At 38.6% G+C, this 18161-nt stretch overlaps 1 protein-coding gene across 1 annotated transcript in view; it reads left to right on the forward strand.

The window, feature by feature from the left end:
- The window catches only part of LOC113225271 (myosin-15-like), a 142999-nt gene that overhangs the window by 34261 nt on the left and 90577 nt on the right, over positions 1 to 18161 (forward strand). Inside the window, 3 exon segments of the mRNA XM_026456880.2 lie at positions 4379 to 4482; positions 5703 to 5841; positions 12390 to 12508. Of these exon segments, the coding sequence (XP_026312665.1) occupies positions 4379 to 4482; positions 5703 to 5841; positions 12390 to 12508 (362 nt within the window).

The raw sequence follows: 18161 nt of genomic DNA on the forward strand, positions 1-18161 counted from the left end.
TGCATTTGATTTCTTATTGGAATAGCAAAATGGCCACTGTGGGTGGTAGAGAGGGTAACATAGGGTAAAGTAGGCAGGGGTTAGACCATGCAGCACATTGTAGACCATGGCAGAGAGTTTAAAGTGGCATAGGGATTCATTGGAAGGAGAGAATGACATGCTGATTTGATTTCCAAGGTATTGTATTTGAGGTAAGCTTTTGAGGACAAAAATGCTCCCACAGAAGTGGACATAGGATAACATTACAGATCCAGGCTAGTGAACTGGTGGGAACAATTTTCCCAGTCCATTATGCTTAGATTAAGTATGGTATAAATCTAGCAGTGTTTTGACTACTTGGTCTTTAAAGTACCCTTACCAAATGGGGAAAGCTCTGCGAACGAGACAATTATTTTTGCCATAGATGTAATTGGTGTTATGTATGCAGTACATTCTCCTCCCCACCTTCTCTTCACCTCAACCTGGAACAGGATTTTTTTTTTGGTCTTCCATTGATTAACCCTATCAAATCTAACACTCTTGACATGTGTTTCTGGATGGTATAGGGCGACTGACACATAAGATCTGATGAAGGTACCAGCAGAGACTGCAAGATTATTTTCAGAGCATCTCTGTTTACTAATAGAAGCATCTGATGCCTTTGGGCTGCTATGGAAAATTCATGTTTATCTTGAATTCATTTATCTTCTTCAGTCTTTGGGGGTTGCTGAGATTGATTACTGTGCAAAGCCTGACATCTGGTGGTCCAAGCTGGGTATTGTCAGTCTACCTGTTTTAGCACCCATTGTCCTTTTGGGGGACATTTTAAAAGATAATCTGGAACTCTTACCATCCATGTTTGCCAAAGAAGAGCTTCAGAGTATCCTGAGGCTTAATACAAGAGGACATATCTTAACAATATGAGGATGATGTCCACATATCCTGAAATATGAGGATTTGTGCATACTACAAAAGAATTGGGTATGGAAATCACAGCAGAGAGGCTGGCCACCCACTGAAGGAGTCAAGGAAATGAGGTGACATGTTACCTCAGAGCCAGCCCCTATTTGACCTCTACATGGCCATGAGTAACCCTTCACCCCTTTGCTCTCAATTATATCTGACCCTTGTTCCAGGCATAGCTAAGACTCATTTCTTCAGTTCTTTTGGACAGGGCTCATTCAAAATCCTTAGCTCTCACTGCCATCTATATAGCTTGGTCCTACATAAATTTTCCCTTTTCTTTTCTTTTTCTTTTGGCTTTTTTTGTTTCTATTTATTTATTGTACCTATTCTTGCTATTCAACTAGTGTATAGATTCCAGGAGTGATGATAAGTGACCAAGAGGTCCTTCCATATTGGAATCCTTGACATTTGGCCTCATACCCTGAGTATTCGCTTCATAAACTATACAACAATCATGCATCATCATGAGAGAATCTACTGAATGAACGAGAAAAAATACTTGCGCGGATCACGAGGTCAGGAGATCGAGACCATCCTGGCTAACACGGTGAAACCCCGTCTCTACTAAAAAATACAAAAAACTAGCCGGGCGACGTGGCGGGCGCCTGTAGTCCCAGCTACTCCGGAGGCTGAGGCAGGAGAATGGCGTAAACCCGGGAGGCGGAGCTTGCAGTGAGCTGAGATCTGGCCACTGCACTCCAGCCTGGGCGGCAGAGCCAGACTCCGTCTCAAAAAAAAAAAAAAAAAAAAAAAATACTTGCAAACTGTATGTTGATAAGGGGTTAATATCTAAAGTATATAAAGAACTCAACTCAATAGCAAGAAAACAACCAGATTAAAAAATGGATCAAGAACGTGACAGACATTTCTCCAAAGAAGACACGCAAATGACCAACAGGTCTGTGAGAAAACACTCAACATCAGTAATCATCACAGAAATGCAAAGCAAAAACCATAATGAGATATTGTCTTGCTATCAGAAGACAAGAGAGAATAAATGTCGGCAAAGATGTGAAGAAAAGGGAACCCTTGTTCACTGTTGAGTCAACTATAAATTACTACAGTTATTATGAAAAATGGTACGAAAGTTAATAAAAAAAATTACAAATAGAACTACCTTATGATCCAGTTATCTCACTACTGGGAATACATCCAAGGGAAGTGAATTCAGTATCCTGAAGAAATATCTGTACCTCCATGTTCACTGCAGCATTGTTCACAATTGCCGAGATAGAGAAACAACCCAAGTGTCCATGAAGGATGAATGGATAAAGAAAATGTGGTCTATATACACAATAGGATACTATTATGCCTTAAAGAAAAAGAAGGAAATCTTGGCTAGGTATGGTAGCTCATGACTGTAATCCCAGCACTTTGGAAGGCCCAGGAGGGAGGATTGCTTGAGCCCAGGAGTTCAAGGTCAGCCTGAGCAACATAGCAAGACCCTGTTTCTATAAAAAATTAAAAAATTAGTTGATCATGGTGGCATGCACCTGTGGTCTCAGCTACTAGGGAGGCTGAAGTGGGAGGATCACTTGAGCCTGGGAGACTGAGGCTTCAGTGAGCTGTGATCGTGCCACCGCACCTTAGCCTGGGTGACAGAGCGAGACCCTGTCTCAAAAAGAAAATAAAAGAGAAGAAAAGAAAAGAACATCTTGTTATGTTTGTCAAGTATGGTAATGTGGATGAACCTGAAGGACATTATGCTAAGTGAAATAAGGCAGGGACAGAAAGACAAATACCACATTATCTCACCCATGTAGAATCTTAAAAAGTTGAATAAATTCAGACGATCTATTCTACAACACAGTGATTATAGTTAATAACCATGTATTATATGCTTGAAATGGTTAACAGAGTAGATTTTAAATATTCTCACCACACAAAATAAGTATGTGAAATGATGATACATTACTTAGCTGGAATAAGCCATTCTGCAATGTATACATGTATCAAAACATCATGTTGTACGCCATAAATATATACAATTTTAAATTGTCAATTTAAAAAATAAAAATCATTTAAAAAACAAGTACTGTAAAAAATTTTACAGGTCATTTTTATTAAAATACATATATTAACCTTCTGCTTGATTTAAGCTAGGCCAATTTTGTTTTATTTTTAAAGTTTTATAAAACAAATTTATTGAAGTACTTTTCAACTAAAGTACACGGCATGTGTTTTAAGTATATAACAGGTAAGTGTTAACATATATATGCGTGTGTATGAAACCATCACCACAATCAACGTAATGCATGTATACTTTCAAAAGTGTCCTTGGATCTTCAGAAGGTCCTTGGACCTCCCTCCTGTCCCTTCTCACTCATTGGAACCCTCCTCTCCCAGCCCCAGTCCCTAAGCAACCACTAATATGCTTTCCGTCACCATAGATTAGTTTGCATTTTCTAGAATGTTTAAAGACAAAACGAAAAAAATAGAGTGTATATTCTTCTTGTCAGGCTTATTTCACCCAGCATAATTATTTTGAAATTCTTCCATGTTCTAGCACGTATTTATAGTTCATTCCTTTGTTTGCTGAATAATAATCCACTGTATGGATGTACAACAGTTTGTTAGCCCATTCAACTGCAGATGGTCATTTGACTTGTTTTCTAACAAAGCTGCTGTGAACGTTTATGTAGCCCAATTTCTTTGTTTCTGAGATCTGGGGTTCAAGATAACCGATTTTCACTTCATTGAGCAATAAATAGAAAAATAAGATCAGCTCAAGAAAACTTCATTGGGATCAAGTGTTGGGCAGTGAGAGGTTAATGTGATTCTGCCAAGTCAGTTGATGCGTGACTGACAGCCTGCCTCTGCTTCGGCCTGGATTATGTTTCCTGACTAAGTGAATCATGTCAGTACTCTTAGACATATCAGGGTGCAGCATTGAACACAGCAGCTGACTTATGGATCCCTTGAAAGACAGACTCAGCTCCCTAATAGGGATGTGATGTGACAGGGTTGCCCTGCTAATGTTCCCTGGGCGCTGACCCCAAGGTCTGGCTGCTTCCTAGCTTTTGAAGCTCAGATCTGTTCTACTTATAATTTTACAAAATACTTTTGTCCTCCAGCCCTCAGTCATAAATCTAGGCCAAATTCCTGTTTTCAAAGTTTTACCAGCACACATTGTCTGTGTTTTGTTGTTGTTGTTATTCGTTTGTTTTTGTTTTTTTGCACCAATTGAAACTGCTGCAATTGAATCTGCTTTTGGAATTTGCCAGCCTGTCTTCTCTTGGGAGGCATTAACACATTACTGACAATTTAATAGAGGGCAAACATTGATTGCAGAAGTTTGGGTCTAAAATATGGATTTTATTTTGGCTTGTTTACAAGTATGATTTAAACTGTAAACTGTGAATATTGACCAATTATTTTCTAAGGCACTTGTGGATTTCTTTAAGCTGTTTAACGAATGTTTTTCCCACTCTAGATATGCTCCTGGTGTCTGCAAATCCCTCAGACTTCCACTTTTGCTCCTGTGGAGCAGTTACTGTGGAGAGCTTGGATGATGCTGAAGAATTGCTGGCCACAGAAGTAAGGCTTGTTAGTTGTCAAAGCGAAATCTGGTAATGGCAATGAGAAATGAAAGACAGCATCTTAGAGTTCTGTTCTTCAGAGACCCGGAGAAGTGATCTTGCTTCCATAGGGGGGAGAAGTGGTCTTGCTTCCATAGGGGTGTAGGGCTGCTTCTGTCCAAAGTTTACTGACTTATGAGAAAACTGCACGTTGTCAATATGGTAACTTTGGAAGCTATGAAAAAGTAGAAAGATATTTCAAGTCAGTGGCAAACATCTCTTTTATTTGGTGTATATCTTTACAGTCTTTATTCTGTTTTTATCTATTTGCAGCTGCTTTTGTATGGTCATGTTAGTGTTTTTTGTTTTTTACCAAAAGACTGTAATTATGCTGCATATACATTTGGCATATAGAATTTGCTTTCTCAGTTTAATCGTTTAAGCATTTCAAGTATCTTTAGGAACTCTTCATAAACATTTAAGTGGGTACTTAAGATTTTATCAGGCATTTGTCCTGTTGTTTATTGAGCTAGTGTTAGACTCAAGATTTTTTTCACTCCCACTGAGGTGAATATCTCTGTAGCTTAACACTTTTTCTGTATATCAGATTCACCTTATGCTAGGTTCCTAGAAGTGAAAATACTAAGGATTATGAATTTTTTATAGTCTCTTGGTACATATTCTAAATTAACCACTAGAAAGATTGTGCCAATTTTTTCCCTCTTGGGGTGTATGAGAATGCACATCTTGTGCAGTGGATACTTAGGATGCAATTTTATGGTGAGGTGGCTTTTCTTAAACATTTCTTTTCACCAGTCTTTGAAATGTGTCTGCTCTAGAATAAAGTCAGGAGAACACATGGGATCACAGAAACAAGCAACTCAGCAGATATGGTGCTTTCTGCCGTAACCACGAAAGGCAAAATAATTGACCTCATATAGCCAATTAGTGATCTATATGTTGCTGGAAGGGACCAGAGAGAGGCAGGGCATTGAAGGAAAGTTCTAAAACTACAGGGAACTAAACAAGCCTAGTCTTGTGCCTTCCTAATTCTCTTTTAAAGGGATGAGCAGACTGCGGGTGACCAAGTGCCAACAGGGCTGATTTGCATTGCTTTGAACAGAGCTGTCTATCTCATTCCCTTCAGCCCACAGCCCGAGGTGTAACACAGCGGGGGTGAGGTGCTCACTGCAGCCATTAGGCAAATGAAGACAGGGCCATCTGTTTCTGTTTTTACAGCAAGCCATGGACATCTTGGGCTTTCTTCCTGATGAGAAGTATGGATGCTATAAACTCACTGGAGCCATCATGCACTTTGGAAACATGAAATTTAAACAGAAACTTACAGAAGAGCAACTGGAAGCAGATGGCACAGAAAGTAAGAATTACTTTGAAGATACGGTATATACTTCAAATCCCTGGGCCCAAGCCTGCCCCCTTCTCCTTGCACTTAACCTCACCTCTTACTTAAAATTAATCAATAGTGTCTCCCTTGGTTGCTGTTCTTCAAAAATGGTTCTGTCAACTACCATTCTAATGTAGAATCCTCCTATCACAGAATCAAGAAGCACTCCTCAATAATTATTGATGATCCAGTCAATTTGCTAAACTTGGGTGAAAGAGAATGCCTTTAGCACATAGATTATCGAGAACAATGAGAGAAAGGAACGAATCATGGCCTGACACAGTGGCTCACACTTGTGATCCCAGCACTTTGGGAGGCCGAGGCGGGTGGATCACTTGAGGCCAGGAGTTCAAGACCAGCCTGGCCAATATAGCAAAACCATGTCTCTACTGAAAATACAAAAAATTGGCGGAGAGTGGTGGCGTACACCTATAATCCCAGCTACTTGGGAGACTGAGGCATGAGAATCGCTGGAACCCAGGAGGCAGAGGTAGCAGTGAGCCGAGATCGCACCACTGCACTCCAGCGTGGGTGACAGAGCAAGACTCAGTCTCAAAAAAATAAACAAAATAAAATAAAAATAATAAGGAGCAAATTATGATAAAATGTATTAAGTGACATAATGGAGATGTGAACTAAGGCCCTTGGAATTCCAGCGGGATGTAACTAACTCATAGGGGTGAGACCAGGAGGCTTTACTTCCCCTTGTTTTTTCTTCACATTTAAAAAAATCTATACTCTTTTCTGCTTACCAGAAAGATTTATGGCACCTTACAATGAATGATCTGTCTAGAATGATCATTAAAATAAATCCCCAAAATGCCAACTAGGTTTTCCCAGTTGCCCTGACTCAAATCTCAGAATCATCCAGACTCCTCTCTTTTTCTTTGTCTCTACCTTTGAAATCCAAAAGCTCACAACTTATCCCCATGGCCATGTCCACTGCCACCACCTAGCCCAAGCCACCATTTCTTACCAGGTTATTGCCACAGCCTCCTTCCTTGTCTCCCTGCCTGAACCATTGCCTGTGATGGATAGGTGGACAGCTCTGCACCCAGAAGCTACTGTCAGTCCTTTCATAGTGTCAGTCAGCCCTTGTTCCACCCTGTCCTGCTTCTGCTCTAAACTCAACAATGGCTCCCACCTTACTCCAAATAAAACCCCACATCCCTGTCACAGCTTCCTTAACCTCTATGATATTAGGTTGGTGCAAATGTAGTTGTGGTTTTTGTCATTACTTTTAATAGCAAAAACCGCAATTATGTTTGCACCAACCAATGCTTCTCTGTCTCTCTCTAATCCCTACCGTTAGTAGCAAAATCTACCATTTTCTCTGCTCTCGTTCTCCTCCACTCAGATGTCCTGGCCTCTTGGTTGTTTTTGGAGCCTGTAAGCACTCCTATTGAAGGACTATTTTCACTAACTCCTCTTTCTGCCTGGAACTTTTCTCCTGTCCTCATGTCTTACTCCCTCACTTATTAAAGTAACTTCTTGGATCTTACCTTATTAGAAAAGCCTTCTCTAGCTACCTCCACCACTATCCCCCTAATCTAAATATTTTTCTTCATGTCATTCATACAGCTAGTTTTTATGGACTGTCCTAGCCTTCACCCCTCAGTCTTCACCAGATGTAAGCTTTTTAAGAGCAGGGACCTCATTTGGTGTGTTCATTGCTATATTTCCAGGTTTTAAAATGTGCCTGGCACATAGTAATGGATAATTATTTGTTACGTGAATCCTACCTACTCAGGGACAATCACTGTGAATGCCAAAGGACATATTTTTTAATGTAGCTTTCTAGTTGAATATGCACATATAACTTTTTAAAATAAAAATTTGTGATCATATGCATGCTAGTATTTTTTTTTACTAAATTATATTTGAATATCTTTTGTCTTTTCTGCAATATCTTTTTAGATGGCTACAAAATATTCCATTGTGTGAATGTGCCATAATTAACTTAAGCATCTTACTGGATACTGAGTTTTTTTCAGTATGCTTCTACCTTTAGCTCATTTTAAAAACAGAGGTGTTGAATTTTTCTTTAATTCTAGGGGTTCTTAATGTATTAAGCTTTGGTAAATTTTTCCCAGTTAATTATTTGGGAAGGAATTGAAGGAGCTTGACAGATGGAGAAGAGGGAAGGGGGAAGAGCACCTAAATCCAAAGGGGCATCCTAGCCTTTGCCTCTTTCTTGAGTTCCAACTCCATATTTCCAACTCTCAGCTGCATATTTTCTAGTATCCTAAACTCTGCATGGCTAAAAGTCCATCATCTTCTCCCCTAAGTGATGTCTTCCTATTGGCATTTCTATTCATATTTACAGTACTGTTCTTCTCTCTGCTTCTCAGACTGAAAACCTCCTAGTCATATTTCTCAGTCTCTTTTTCTCCCTTTCTCATTACTAATTTGGAGCTTCAGCATCTGACACTTGGGCATTCTGCAATGGGTTCACTCTGTACTGTAAAACTCTTCCTACTCGGGTCTGTCTTGCACATTTCCAAGATTAAGCATTCTAAAGCCTGATTCTAATTATGTCATTTCTCTGCTTACAGCTCCTTTAACATTTCCCCATTCTTTAATTAATACGTTATAGCAGCATTAGATGTCTTCTGCAACCAGAAATCACCCACTTTTCTCAGTTTCTCACTCACCCCCTGGCACTGTAGTCCAATCCATCTGGGTTATAACCTCTTCTTTGACCATACCTTGTACTCTTCAATGCCTGTGGCTTCAAGTCGTGCTGTTCATTTTTACAGAAACTCTTGTTCTCCCATATTTACCTCCAAAAACTCTTGTCATCCTTCAGGCTCAGATTGAATGTTGTTTCTTTTTTAATCCTTCCCCAGTCATGCAGCCCAGAAGGGCTCTTGCCCTGCTTCACACTTTCATGATACTCGATACCTGTGTCTCTTATGCAGTTGTTTTACTGACATATTATTTTTTTCCCCGTGTTTTACTTACTCTCATAGATTATAATTTCTTGATGCCAGGGATTTTTGCCTTTTTTATTTATTTTCTTACTACATTATCTAGCATCAGGGCTTACATATAGCAAATGCTCAGTAAACTTTGTTTAATAAATTAATGAAATATGAACAACTCAAAAATTGTATTATAACCTTCCATAAAAGAGATTAATATGATTATCATAACCCCTGAGACTGACAAAACTGGATTTTGTTTCATTCTTTCATATCTGGTTATTTGCAGATGGGACTGAACTGGGATAGAATTGTAAATTTGGAAAAGATTGCTTTTTGAATTTTTCTATCTTTTTACCTATTTTCAGGTGAAGTCATACTTTGTTCTTTCCATCTTCCTGATTTCAAAATAAACTTACCAAACCTGGTTACTCTTCTCTAGACAGTAGTTTGCAAACTTGGCTGCTCACCACAATCAGTGGGGAACTTTTAAAATCCTGATGCTCAGGCATTACCCAAGCCAGACAAACCAGATTTCTGTGGGTGAATTTCAGGCATCAGTATTTGTTTTTACAACTTGCCAGGGACCCCAATGTGCCGTCAAAGTTGAGGACTACCAGAATAACAACTTTGTTCTTAAATTTGTATGTGTATCAGAATCACCTGGGTAACATGATAAAACTAGAGCTGCCCAGCCCCTAACCTGCTTCAGGGAGCCTGTTGTTTAATATTTGATTAGCTCTCCAGCTATGCCAATGCACACTGATGCTTGAGAACCACCACTGTAGCTAAATGTGACCTCCCCCAGGTAAGATCATGCAGCCTAATTAAAGTCCATGGGTTCATTCACAAGGTCCTGAAGGAACTGATGCTTATGGGTGGGAATTTCATAAAGCCTCTTTGGGAATACGATTAAAATATGTTTACACACATTGCTATCTTTACAATAGTAGTTCCTGAATGTCAGATGGGCATTTATTCATAGATTTACGCTATTTTCATCTTGGTTGTAAACTGTAAACGTTTAGTGCAAATGAAGTAATTTACTTTTTGGAAGATGATGACTTCTATTGCTTCTTCCGCCCCCCAAAACAGAGAACATATGTAATGCATAATGTAAATCTCTGGAGTAAATCCAGGGCACACTAGTCCTGTCTGTAGATACTCAACTGTCTCTGGAGTAAGTGAGAAATAATCCTATAATGTTACATGCTATTTCTGTTAAGCTTAAGGTGTGGTACTCCTGAGAGAATTTGAGTTTCTTTTGTTCATGGATAAAAATAGACTCAAAGGACTGTGCTTAACACTGGAAAAAGGATATATGAAGACTCTCGGCGTGGGAAACTATTCCTTGAGACTATTATTATCTGTATTATGCCTCTGCATGCTTCCAAAGCTTAGAAAAAACAAGTGTTTGCTCTTTTTTTTTAAACCTGGACAGATACCAGAAAATTGTTTTTCACATTGTTGGTTACTGTTCATCTCCACTCAGATTGACCAGACACATTTTATTTCTTCCCATCTTTTACATATTTTCACATTGGATTAGATACTCTATAAAGTCTCTCCCAGTTCAAAAAGTCTATGATCTGACATACCGGATTCTCAACTTGAAATTGTCAAGCTTTTGCCTCCAAAACTGGCACTATTAGCAGACTCATCTCAGCACAGGATGGACATGTCTGCTGTACTTTTGATTTTCATTTATTTTTCCAGATAAGCTTTGTGTTTTGAAAGGTTTCGTAGCAACCAAGTACCCAGGCTATTATCACTGCAAATAAACTAACATAAAGTAGGTATGTAGCTTGTAGCAATGTATGTATAATATATATTGATTTTAGTTTATAAGCAAATCAAACATTTCAAACATTTTAAGCCTTGTAAACACTTAAAAGGCTGTGAAAAGGAAATTGATATTGCTAATACAGATGAGATAGAGCTCACTAATTGTTTTGTTTTTACTTTATTTTCTGTTTGTGATTATTGCTCAGGAAAATTTGCAGTTTTTTTTTTCTTTAGTGAATTAAAGAAAGGCTGCATTACCTTCTATTATAAGACATTATTCAACAGAATGACTATGCCAGACATACTAGCATATCTCCAAATTCATTTAAAATAGAAAGCAGAGAGAGGTTTTGGATGAGTGGAGTATTTATTTTGTTTGGTAACTGAAATAATCTACAATTTGAAATATGCTTATAACTTTTTGCCTGTGTCATTATTTTATGTCATTTTTTCATACCTAACGTGATGCATGCCTATTTACTTTTCCTTCTGATAATACTTATTCTCCACTACTTTAGGAAATGGAAGTTTTCTTTCATAAAACAATTTTGTGGGGTGTAAGTATTATTGTTGGACAGCAGAGGGCACTACGGAGTAAACAGAGACTTTGCAGGGAAAGGATGGGCGTTTTACAGATAACTGGCAAGTGTCCTGGCTTCTGTTGATTGGTGCTTGTCTATAATTATCAGATTACATGGCCCAAGTCCGTGTTTTGTTGAAAGAGTCCACAAGTACATGCATAGAAAGAGAAAACAAGTAATAAAGATGGCATTTTCCATGTCCTTCAGACAAATTATATCTCAACTTTTAAAAGAGTCTATTTCTTGATACTAGTCCTCTTTTAGAAGATTCATATGCCATAATATTCACCCTTTTAAACTGTATGGTTATTGGGTTTTAGTATATTCTCAAGGCTGTGCAACCACAACTATCTAATTCCAGAATATTTTATTATCACAAAAATAAACTCTTAGTAGCAACTATTAGTGGTTACTTTGATTTTTGCTTCTCCTCAGACTGTGGCAACCAAAATCGACTTTCTGTCCTCATGGATTTGCTTGTTCTGAACATTTCATAGAAAAGAAATCCTGCAATATGTGGCCTTTTGTGTCTGATTTCCTTTCACTTAGCATAATGTTTTCAAGTTTCAGCCATGTTGTAGCACACATCAATGCTTCATTTTTGTAAAATGACTAGCAATATCCTATTATATGAGTATACCACATATTTTTATCCATTCATCAGTGATGGATATTTCACTTTTCCCTGCCTTTTGACTATTGTGAATAATGCTGCTAGAAACATTTGTGTACAATTTTTTGTGTGAACATATGTTTTCATTTCTCTTGGGTGTGTACCTAAAAGTGAAATTGCTGGGTTCTATAGTAACTCTATGCTTAACTTCAGAGTAACTGTCAAACTGTTTCTTACAGAAAATTCACATCATTTTGCATTCCCACCCACAATGTATGAGGGTTCCATTTTTGCCACATTCTTGACAACACTTGTTATTGTCTGCCTTTTTGATTACAGTCATTCAAGTGGGTGTGAGTGGCGTTATATTTTCTTTTTCATTAATTCCAACAAACTGATGAAGTGAGATTTCAATGTGCCTTTGACTTGCATTTCCAAGAAATAGGTTCCTTTAAACTTTTAGGATTCAGGCATTTATTTGAAAACTACAATCCACCTTGCTACATTGATCTAAACACACTATCTTTCTGTCCTTTGGGTAGTTAGTTTGACTATAATGGAATGAATTTTAACAGTGTTTTCCTCTCTCCTTCCTTCTCTTCTATTTCTGATGACCAGATGCTGACAAAGTTGCTTTCCTCATGGGCATTAACTCCTCTGAGTTGGTAAAGGGCTTGATCCATCCTAGAATCAAAGTTGGTAATGAGTATGTTACCAGAGGTCAAACTGTAGAACAGGTGAGAACTTGATATTTCAAGAGCATTACTATTCTATGATCTTCCAATAATTGTATATATATTGTACTTGTGTATTTTTCAACTACTAAGGATATTTGCAATAATAAAAGCTTCTATAAAAGAGCAAAAAAGAGTTCTTGGGATGACTATTCCAAGTGTTTTTACTTGTGATGCACACCACAGTAAATGCTCTTGTCTGAAACATACATTTGGAAAGTTTTCCCTTAGGTAGCAAGTATCATTGCAGATGCCGACAAACCCTCCACTTGTCGTGATCAAAATCTTTGTCATCCAGTGAGGAAGCTTTCAAAGCTGTTCGTTCCTAACATGGATAAAATTGGCAAATTGGCATGCCTCACATATTTGGCTCCTTTGACATAAAAGACACATGGTGACATGTTAGTTGAGAAACAGTTTTAGGACATATGCTAAAAACCAATATATGAAAGGAGGTGGGTATTGAAAACAGAAATGAGAGATGGAACGTCATGTAGACTTTGTTTAGCATCCAGAAGAATGTTGTATTGGAGAATAACAAATTCTCTGAGGTTTTGCCTTAATGCAGTAAATATTCCCAGGGCCACTGGGTAATGAGACCATCTAAGCATGCTAGTAAGTTTCAAAAATAATAATTTATAGCTGTAATGTGCAAGGGAAAATATGCGATAAGCTGGGCTGCAGTAATGCATACACACTAAAATCTCAGTGACAACAAAATATTTCTTACATCAAGTCCAATAGAGAGTATATAGCCTTCTCTGTTTTGTAGTTCTATGTTGTCCTTTGTAGTTCTATGTCATCTGGGACACATGGCCTCCAAAGTGACTGCACAAGGAGAAAAGTTCATTTGTAGAGAAAGTACAACCACCTTTAACTGCTTAGGCTAGAAGTAATATCACTTTCACTAATAGTTCATTGATAAGAATTAGTAAAATAATACCTTTAGCTACAGAAAGGGGCTGAGAAATGTAGCCTTTCTGGAAAGAGGAAGTGGTGTCACACGTAGTATGGATAAAGCATTCACAGGTATTATTGCCTTCTATTACAATAATACTCAGAGCTAAGTAGGGCAGAAATGCATAATTTATGATTTTTCTAATTGAGCAAACTGAGTCAAAGGGAACGTTAAGTAACATTCTTACCCAGTCTTACTCAGTATACACCCTAACTCTGAAAGACAGACAAATGTACAAATTTGTAATATAAGACAGTCATCTTATATATGATGACTAGAACAGATGTGTTTCCCTTGGTGTATTAAGGTAACTGATGTGTCTGTGTTATTTAAAACATTTAAATGACTAATCAAAATCAATTTATTAATTTAGCTTACTCTATAAATGGATAATTCTACCTCTACTATAATACTAACTTTACTGTATTAAAATAATCTGCTTACATTTTTGTCTTCTAACCTCTTTGAGGCATGGACTATGTCTAATTCATCTTAGTGCCCCAAGCATCTAAAACAATTCCCTGTAAGCCGTAAGTGCTCCACACATGTTCAAATAGACTACATTGAGCTAAACTTGAATCATGATCAGCAGGACACATAATTGAGCTATTTCTTGGCAGTGGGGTTAGAGTTGTTCAGCAGTTGCGTGCCTTCTTAGACATTCACCACAACATGCATGACATGCTATGATTATAGAACAGGGGTTTTCTCTGTATAAAACTAATGAGCCCAAATAGCAGGAAGAGCAGATTTTGAATGTTTCTAATAAAAAGAAATGATCGATGTTTGAGGTATAGATGTGCTGATAACCCTGATTTGATCATTACCACTTGTATGCATGTATGAAAATATCATAGTATACCTCATAAATATATACAATTATTTGTCAATTAAAATAATAATACAAGCAAAAAATAAAAATAAAACTAATGATCCCATAGGAGGGCTGAGATCAAGCCTTCAGTTCTCTCATATTGTGTTCTGAGGAACTAAAAACACAATATTATAGTAAGGACTCCAGCCTTTACTATAACAGGACCAGTGAAACAAGCTAATATATTATTATTCAACATTAAAATAAAAAAACCTCCTCCTTTCTCTGTCTCTCTCTCCTGGAGACATAGTAAAAAAGCACACTCTAAGGCTTTTTTTTCCTTAGGAATTTTACTGATTTTATAGAGACAATTGTCACTGCTAAAAATAGAGACATGTATGCTCTGTTGATGACAATTGCAAAAGATGGGAAAAAATTATGCAGCGTTAACATTCTATACAAAATTTAGTTCTAGCTATAATGCTAACTAAATCTGATACCTTGGTTAATTGTTTTCATCTCTCTGAGCACCGCAGTGAAGTGGCTGAACAACTTTGTATTTCTCAATGTAATTGGCATTTAAGATGGGACAGTTCTTTATGGATGAGAGTGTCCTGCACATTGTAGATGTTTGGGATTCCTGGCCCCCAGGTAACTAAATGCCAGTAGCATTCTTAGTCACTGTGACAACCAGAAAATGCCACTTGCATTTCCAAATGCATTCCTCCTTTGAGGAGATACCATCCCAGGGTGAAAACCACTATATATGCCTATCGAGAACTAAGGATCTTCAGGTCTAGTATTTCATGATTCCATGATATTTCTAACTATGTCACCTAGAAATAAGTTCCTTTATGATTAATAATAAAATAATAATAATGTCCACTGAGTACTAACTATAGGTGATGTGCTAAGTGCTTTGCATGGATTATCTCATTTAATCTAATAAAAAGCCTACAAAGTAGATCTTCTTATTGCCATTTTACAGCTACAGACAGTGACCCTTAGAAAGATTAACCACTCAAGGCGACACAACTAGTAAGTAAATACTGGGATGAGGATGAGGAAGTGATAAAAGCAGAAAAGGGGTGGAAAAGGGAGGATTAACATTTATTGGATACTAAGTGTCAAATATGCTGTCAGTTTGCATCCCCTGTCTCATTGGATGTCTCACAACAACCCTGAGCTACGCATATTTCATTATTATTATTTTACAAATGAGAAAGGCAGGGATCAACACAGTTAAAAATTTTGGCTGGGCACAGTGGCTCACTCCTGTAATCCCAGCACTTTGGGAGGCCGAGAGGGGAGGATCACCTGAGGTCAGGAGTTCGATATCAGCCTGGTCAACATGGTGAAACCTCGTCTCTACTAAAAATACAAAAAAATTAGCCGGGTGTGGTGGTGCGTGCCTATAATCCCAGCCACTTGGGAGGCTGAGGCAAGAGAATCGTTTGAACCTTGGAGGTGGAGGTTGCAGTGAGCCGAGATCGTGCCATTACACTCCAGCCTGGGCAACAGAGCAACACTGTATCTCAAAAAAAAAAAAAAAAAAAAATTAACTATTTGACTTCATTATTTTTTTTTCTATTATTTTCTATCATGCACTATTGCCCCCAGTAACCAAAGTCTTCTGTGAGGTTGTTTTAAAAAGAGCTAAGAAATGGGTACACTTAACCCTTGAAAAGTGGAAGTATAGATTTAGCCAGCTCATTTCCTCTTCATTGGACAGAAAATGATGAAAATGATTAATTAGTGAGCAACATATTGATCTGTTTCACGAATTCATCAGCAGACGTTTACCATCCATTTCTCCTACTGCCTACATCTCCAGGCTTTCTTCCTATGTTTCTCTACCACTTGCCCCACCTGACCTAACAGTGTCTCTCCCACTCCCACTTCTCAAGTATTTAGGGAATTAAAAGAGGGTAAACAAGTTAGTCATGTTCTTTTTAAAGTTTCAAAGTGACTGCTGTAGACAGAGTGATTTCTTCTGTGTTACAGAGGATGAAAATCATTCTTGATGCTTTATTTGTACGTGTGTGCTCTTGATGCTGATAATAAAAAACTGTGATGCCATCCGGCTGATGGATTACTGTGGAAATGACTCAAGATAACTGATCAGGGAGTGGGTGACTCATAACTAAATCACCACCAGAAACCAACTGGCTCCTGCTGCGTGCTGTCTCCTGGGCAGAAGGATGGATGTGATAGGCCTATTTTAAATGTTAAGTGGTTGGAGCACGTTCTGTTGCCAGGCTTGGAGAATGGTCAACTAAAATTCTCTCCTCCTTGGAGTATGTCAGAAACCTGCTACTACAGCAGCGCTATTGAGTTATGGAAGCAGGATCTGCATGTGTAGAGCATCATCCAGGCATAAAGGTTGGCGCTGTCCCCAGTGGGTTACTTTAGAACCTTTGCCACACCCCTCCAGGGAAGGAAAAGGCAGCCTCAGTTTTACAGCAGGAGAATCTGAGTCAGAATGATGCACCAAATGGCTATTCTCCGTCCAGGTTGTTGAGAGCAACACTGGGAACTAATATAATAAAGAGTTGGAAGCTAAGCCTAGGAAGATCCTTTAAAGTGTTTTTCAGATGAAGATGCTGCTTTCCAGAAAGGTTAGATCACTTGCCAAAGGTTACATAATTCATTGGCATCTACAGCAGTGGCAGAACAAAGATTAGGGATTATAAATTTCTAATGTACTCTATCACTATGTTCAAACTATTACGCATGGTATTACAAATATTCTGAATCTCATTAAAATGGTAAGGAAGACTTCATTCAGGACTGCTGCAATAGTTATATTGCAACAGGGGAGAGATACTGGGCTCAACTGCAAGTACAACAAGGTTAAGTGGGGATTTATAGCCCAAGACCAGAGGGAGGGGATCAGTGGGTGGAAAATTACTAACAGTGGGTAGGAGGATTTTTTTAAACTGACCTAACAGGATTCTTGCTAAAGGCAGGCCAATAACATGTACATCAAAGGTGGGGGATAAGGGAACTTAATCAGAGATCAAGGGTGAGTGACTTAGACTTCTTCCTGCAGCTGGGCTAGACAGGCTGAAGACAGGACAGGTAAGGTGGAGGCGAGGGGTCAGAGGATCCTCATTAAAGTTTGGTCAAGGAGAGAGTCTTTGTCAATAGTAATCAGCTGGGGATTGTGTTAGCTTACAGATTCTGATTCAGTAGGTCTGGGACTGGGCCTGAGAGTTTGCGTTTTTAGCATACTCTTAGGTGGTGCTGCTGCTGCTTGTCTTAGGGTCACACTTTGAATAGCAAGGCTTTGGGACACACCACCACACCATACCCCGGGATAGTTAGTCCTTTAATAATAGGAACGTGATTCCTCTCATCTGTGTTTCCACAAGGAGGCACCAGGCTAGCTTACTCCTTTCTCCTACCCATCTCCTTTCCTCCTTTTTTTCTCCCTTCCTCTCTCCCTCCTTTTCCTTCTCCCTCCCTCCTTTCCTTCCTTCCTCCCCTTCCTTCCTCCCTGCCTCCCTTCCTTCCTCTCTTTTCTCCCTTTCTCTCTTTCTCTCTTTTCCTTCCTTTCTTCTTTCTTTCTTCCTTCCCTCCCTCCCTCCCTCCCTCCCTTCCTTCCTTCCTTCCTTCCTTCCTTCCTTCCTTCCTTCCTTCCTTCCTTCCTTCCTTCCTTCCCTTCCTCCATCCCTCCCCCTCTCTCTTTCTTTCTTTCTTTCTTTCTTTCTTTGTCTTTCTTTCTCCCTCTCTCTCTCTCTTCTCATTGTATTCATCAGAATGTTGGAACCACAGAAGGTCAATAAACACATCCTGATTTGACTAGAAGGTGGTTGCTGATAGAGAATGCCCAGGATTAAAATGAGCACTTCAGTCAGATGAAGGAGTGTTTTCAATGTGAT

The sequence above is a fragment of the Piliocolobus tephrosceles genome, unplaced genomic scaffold (assembly GCF_002776525.5).
Source record: "Piliocolobus tephrosceles isolate RC106 unplaced genomic scaffold, ASM277652v3 unscaffolded_20, whole genome shotgun sequence".
NCBI classification, from domain to species: Eukaryota; Metazoa; Chordata; class Mammalia; order Primates; family Cercopithecidae; genus Piliocolobus; species Piliocolobus tephrosceles.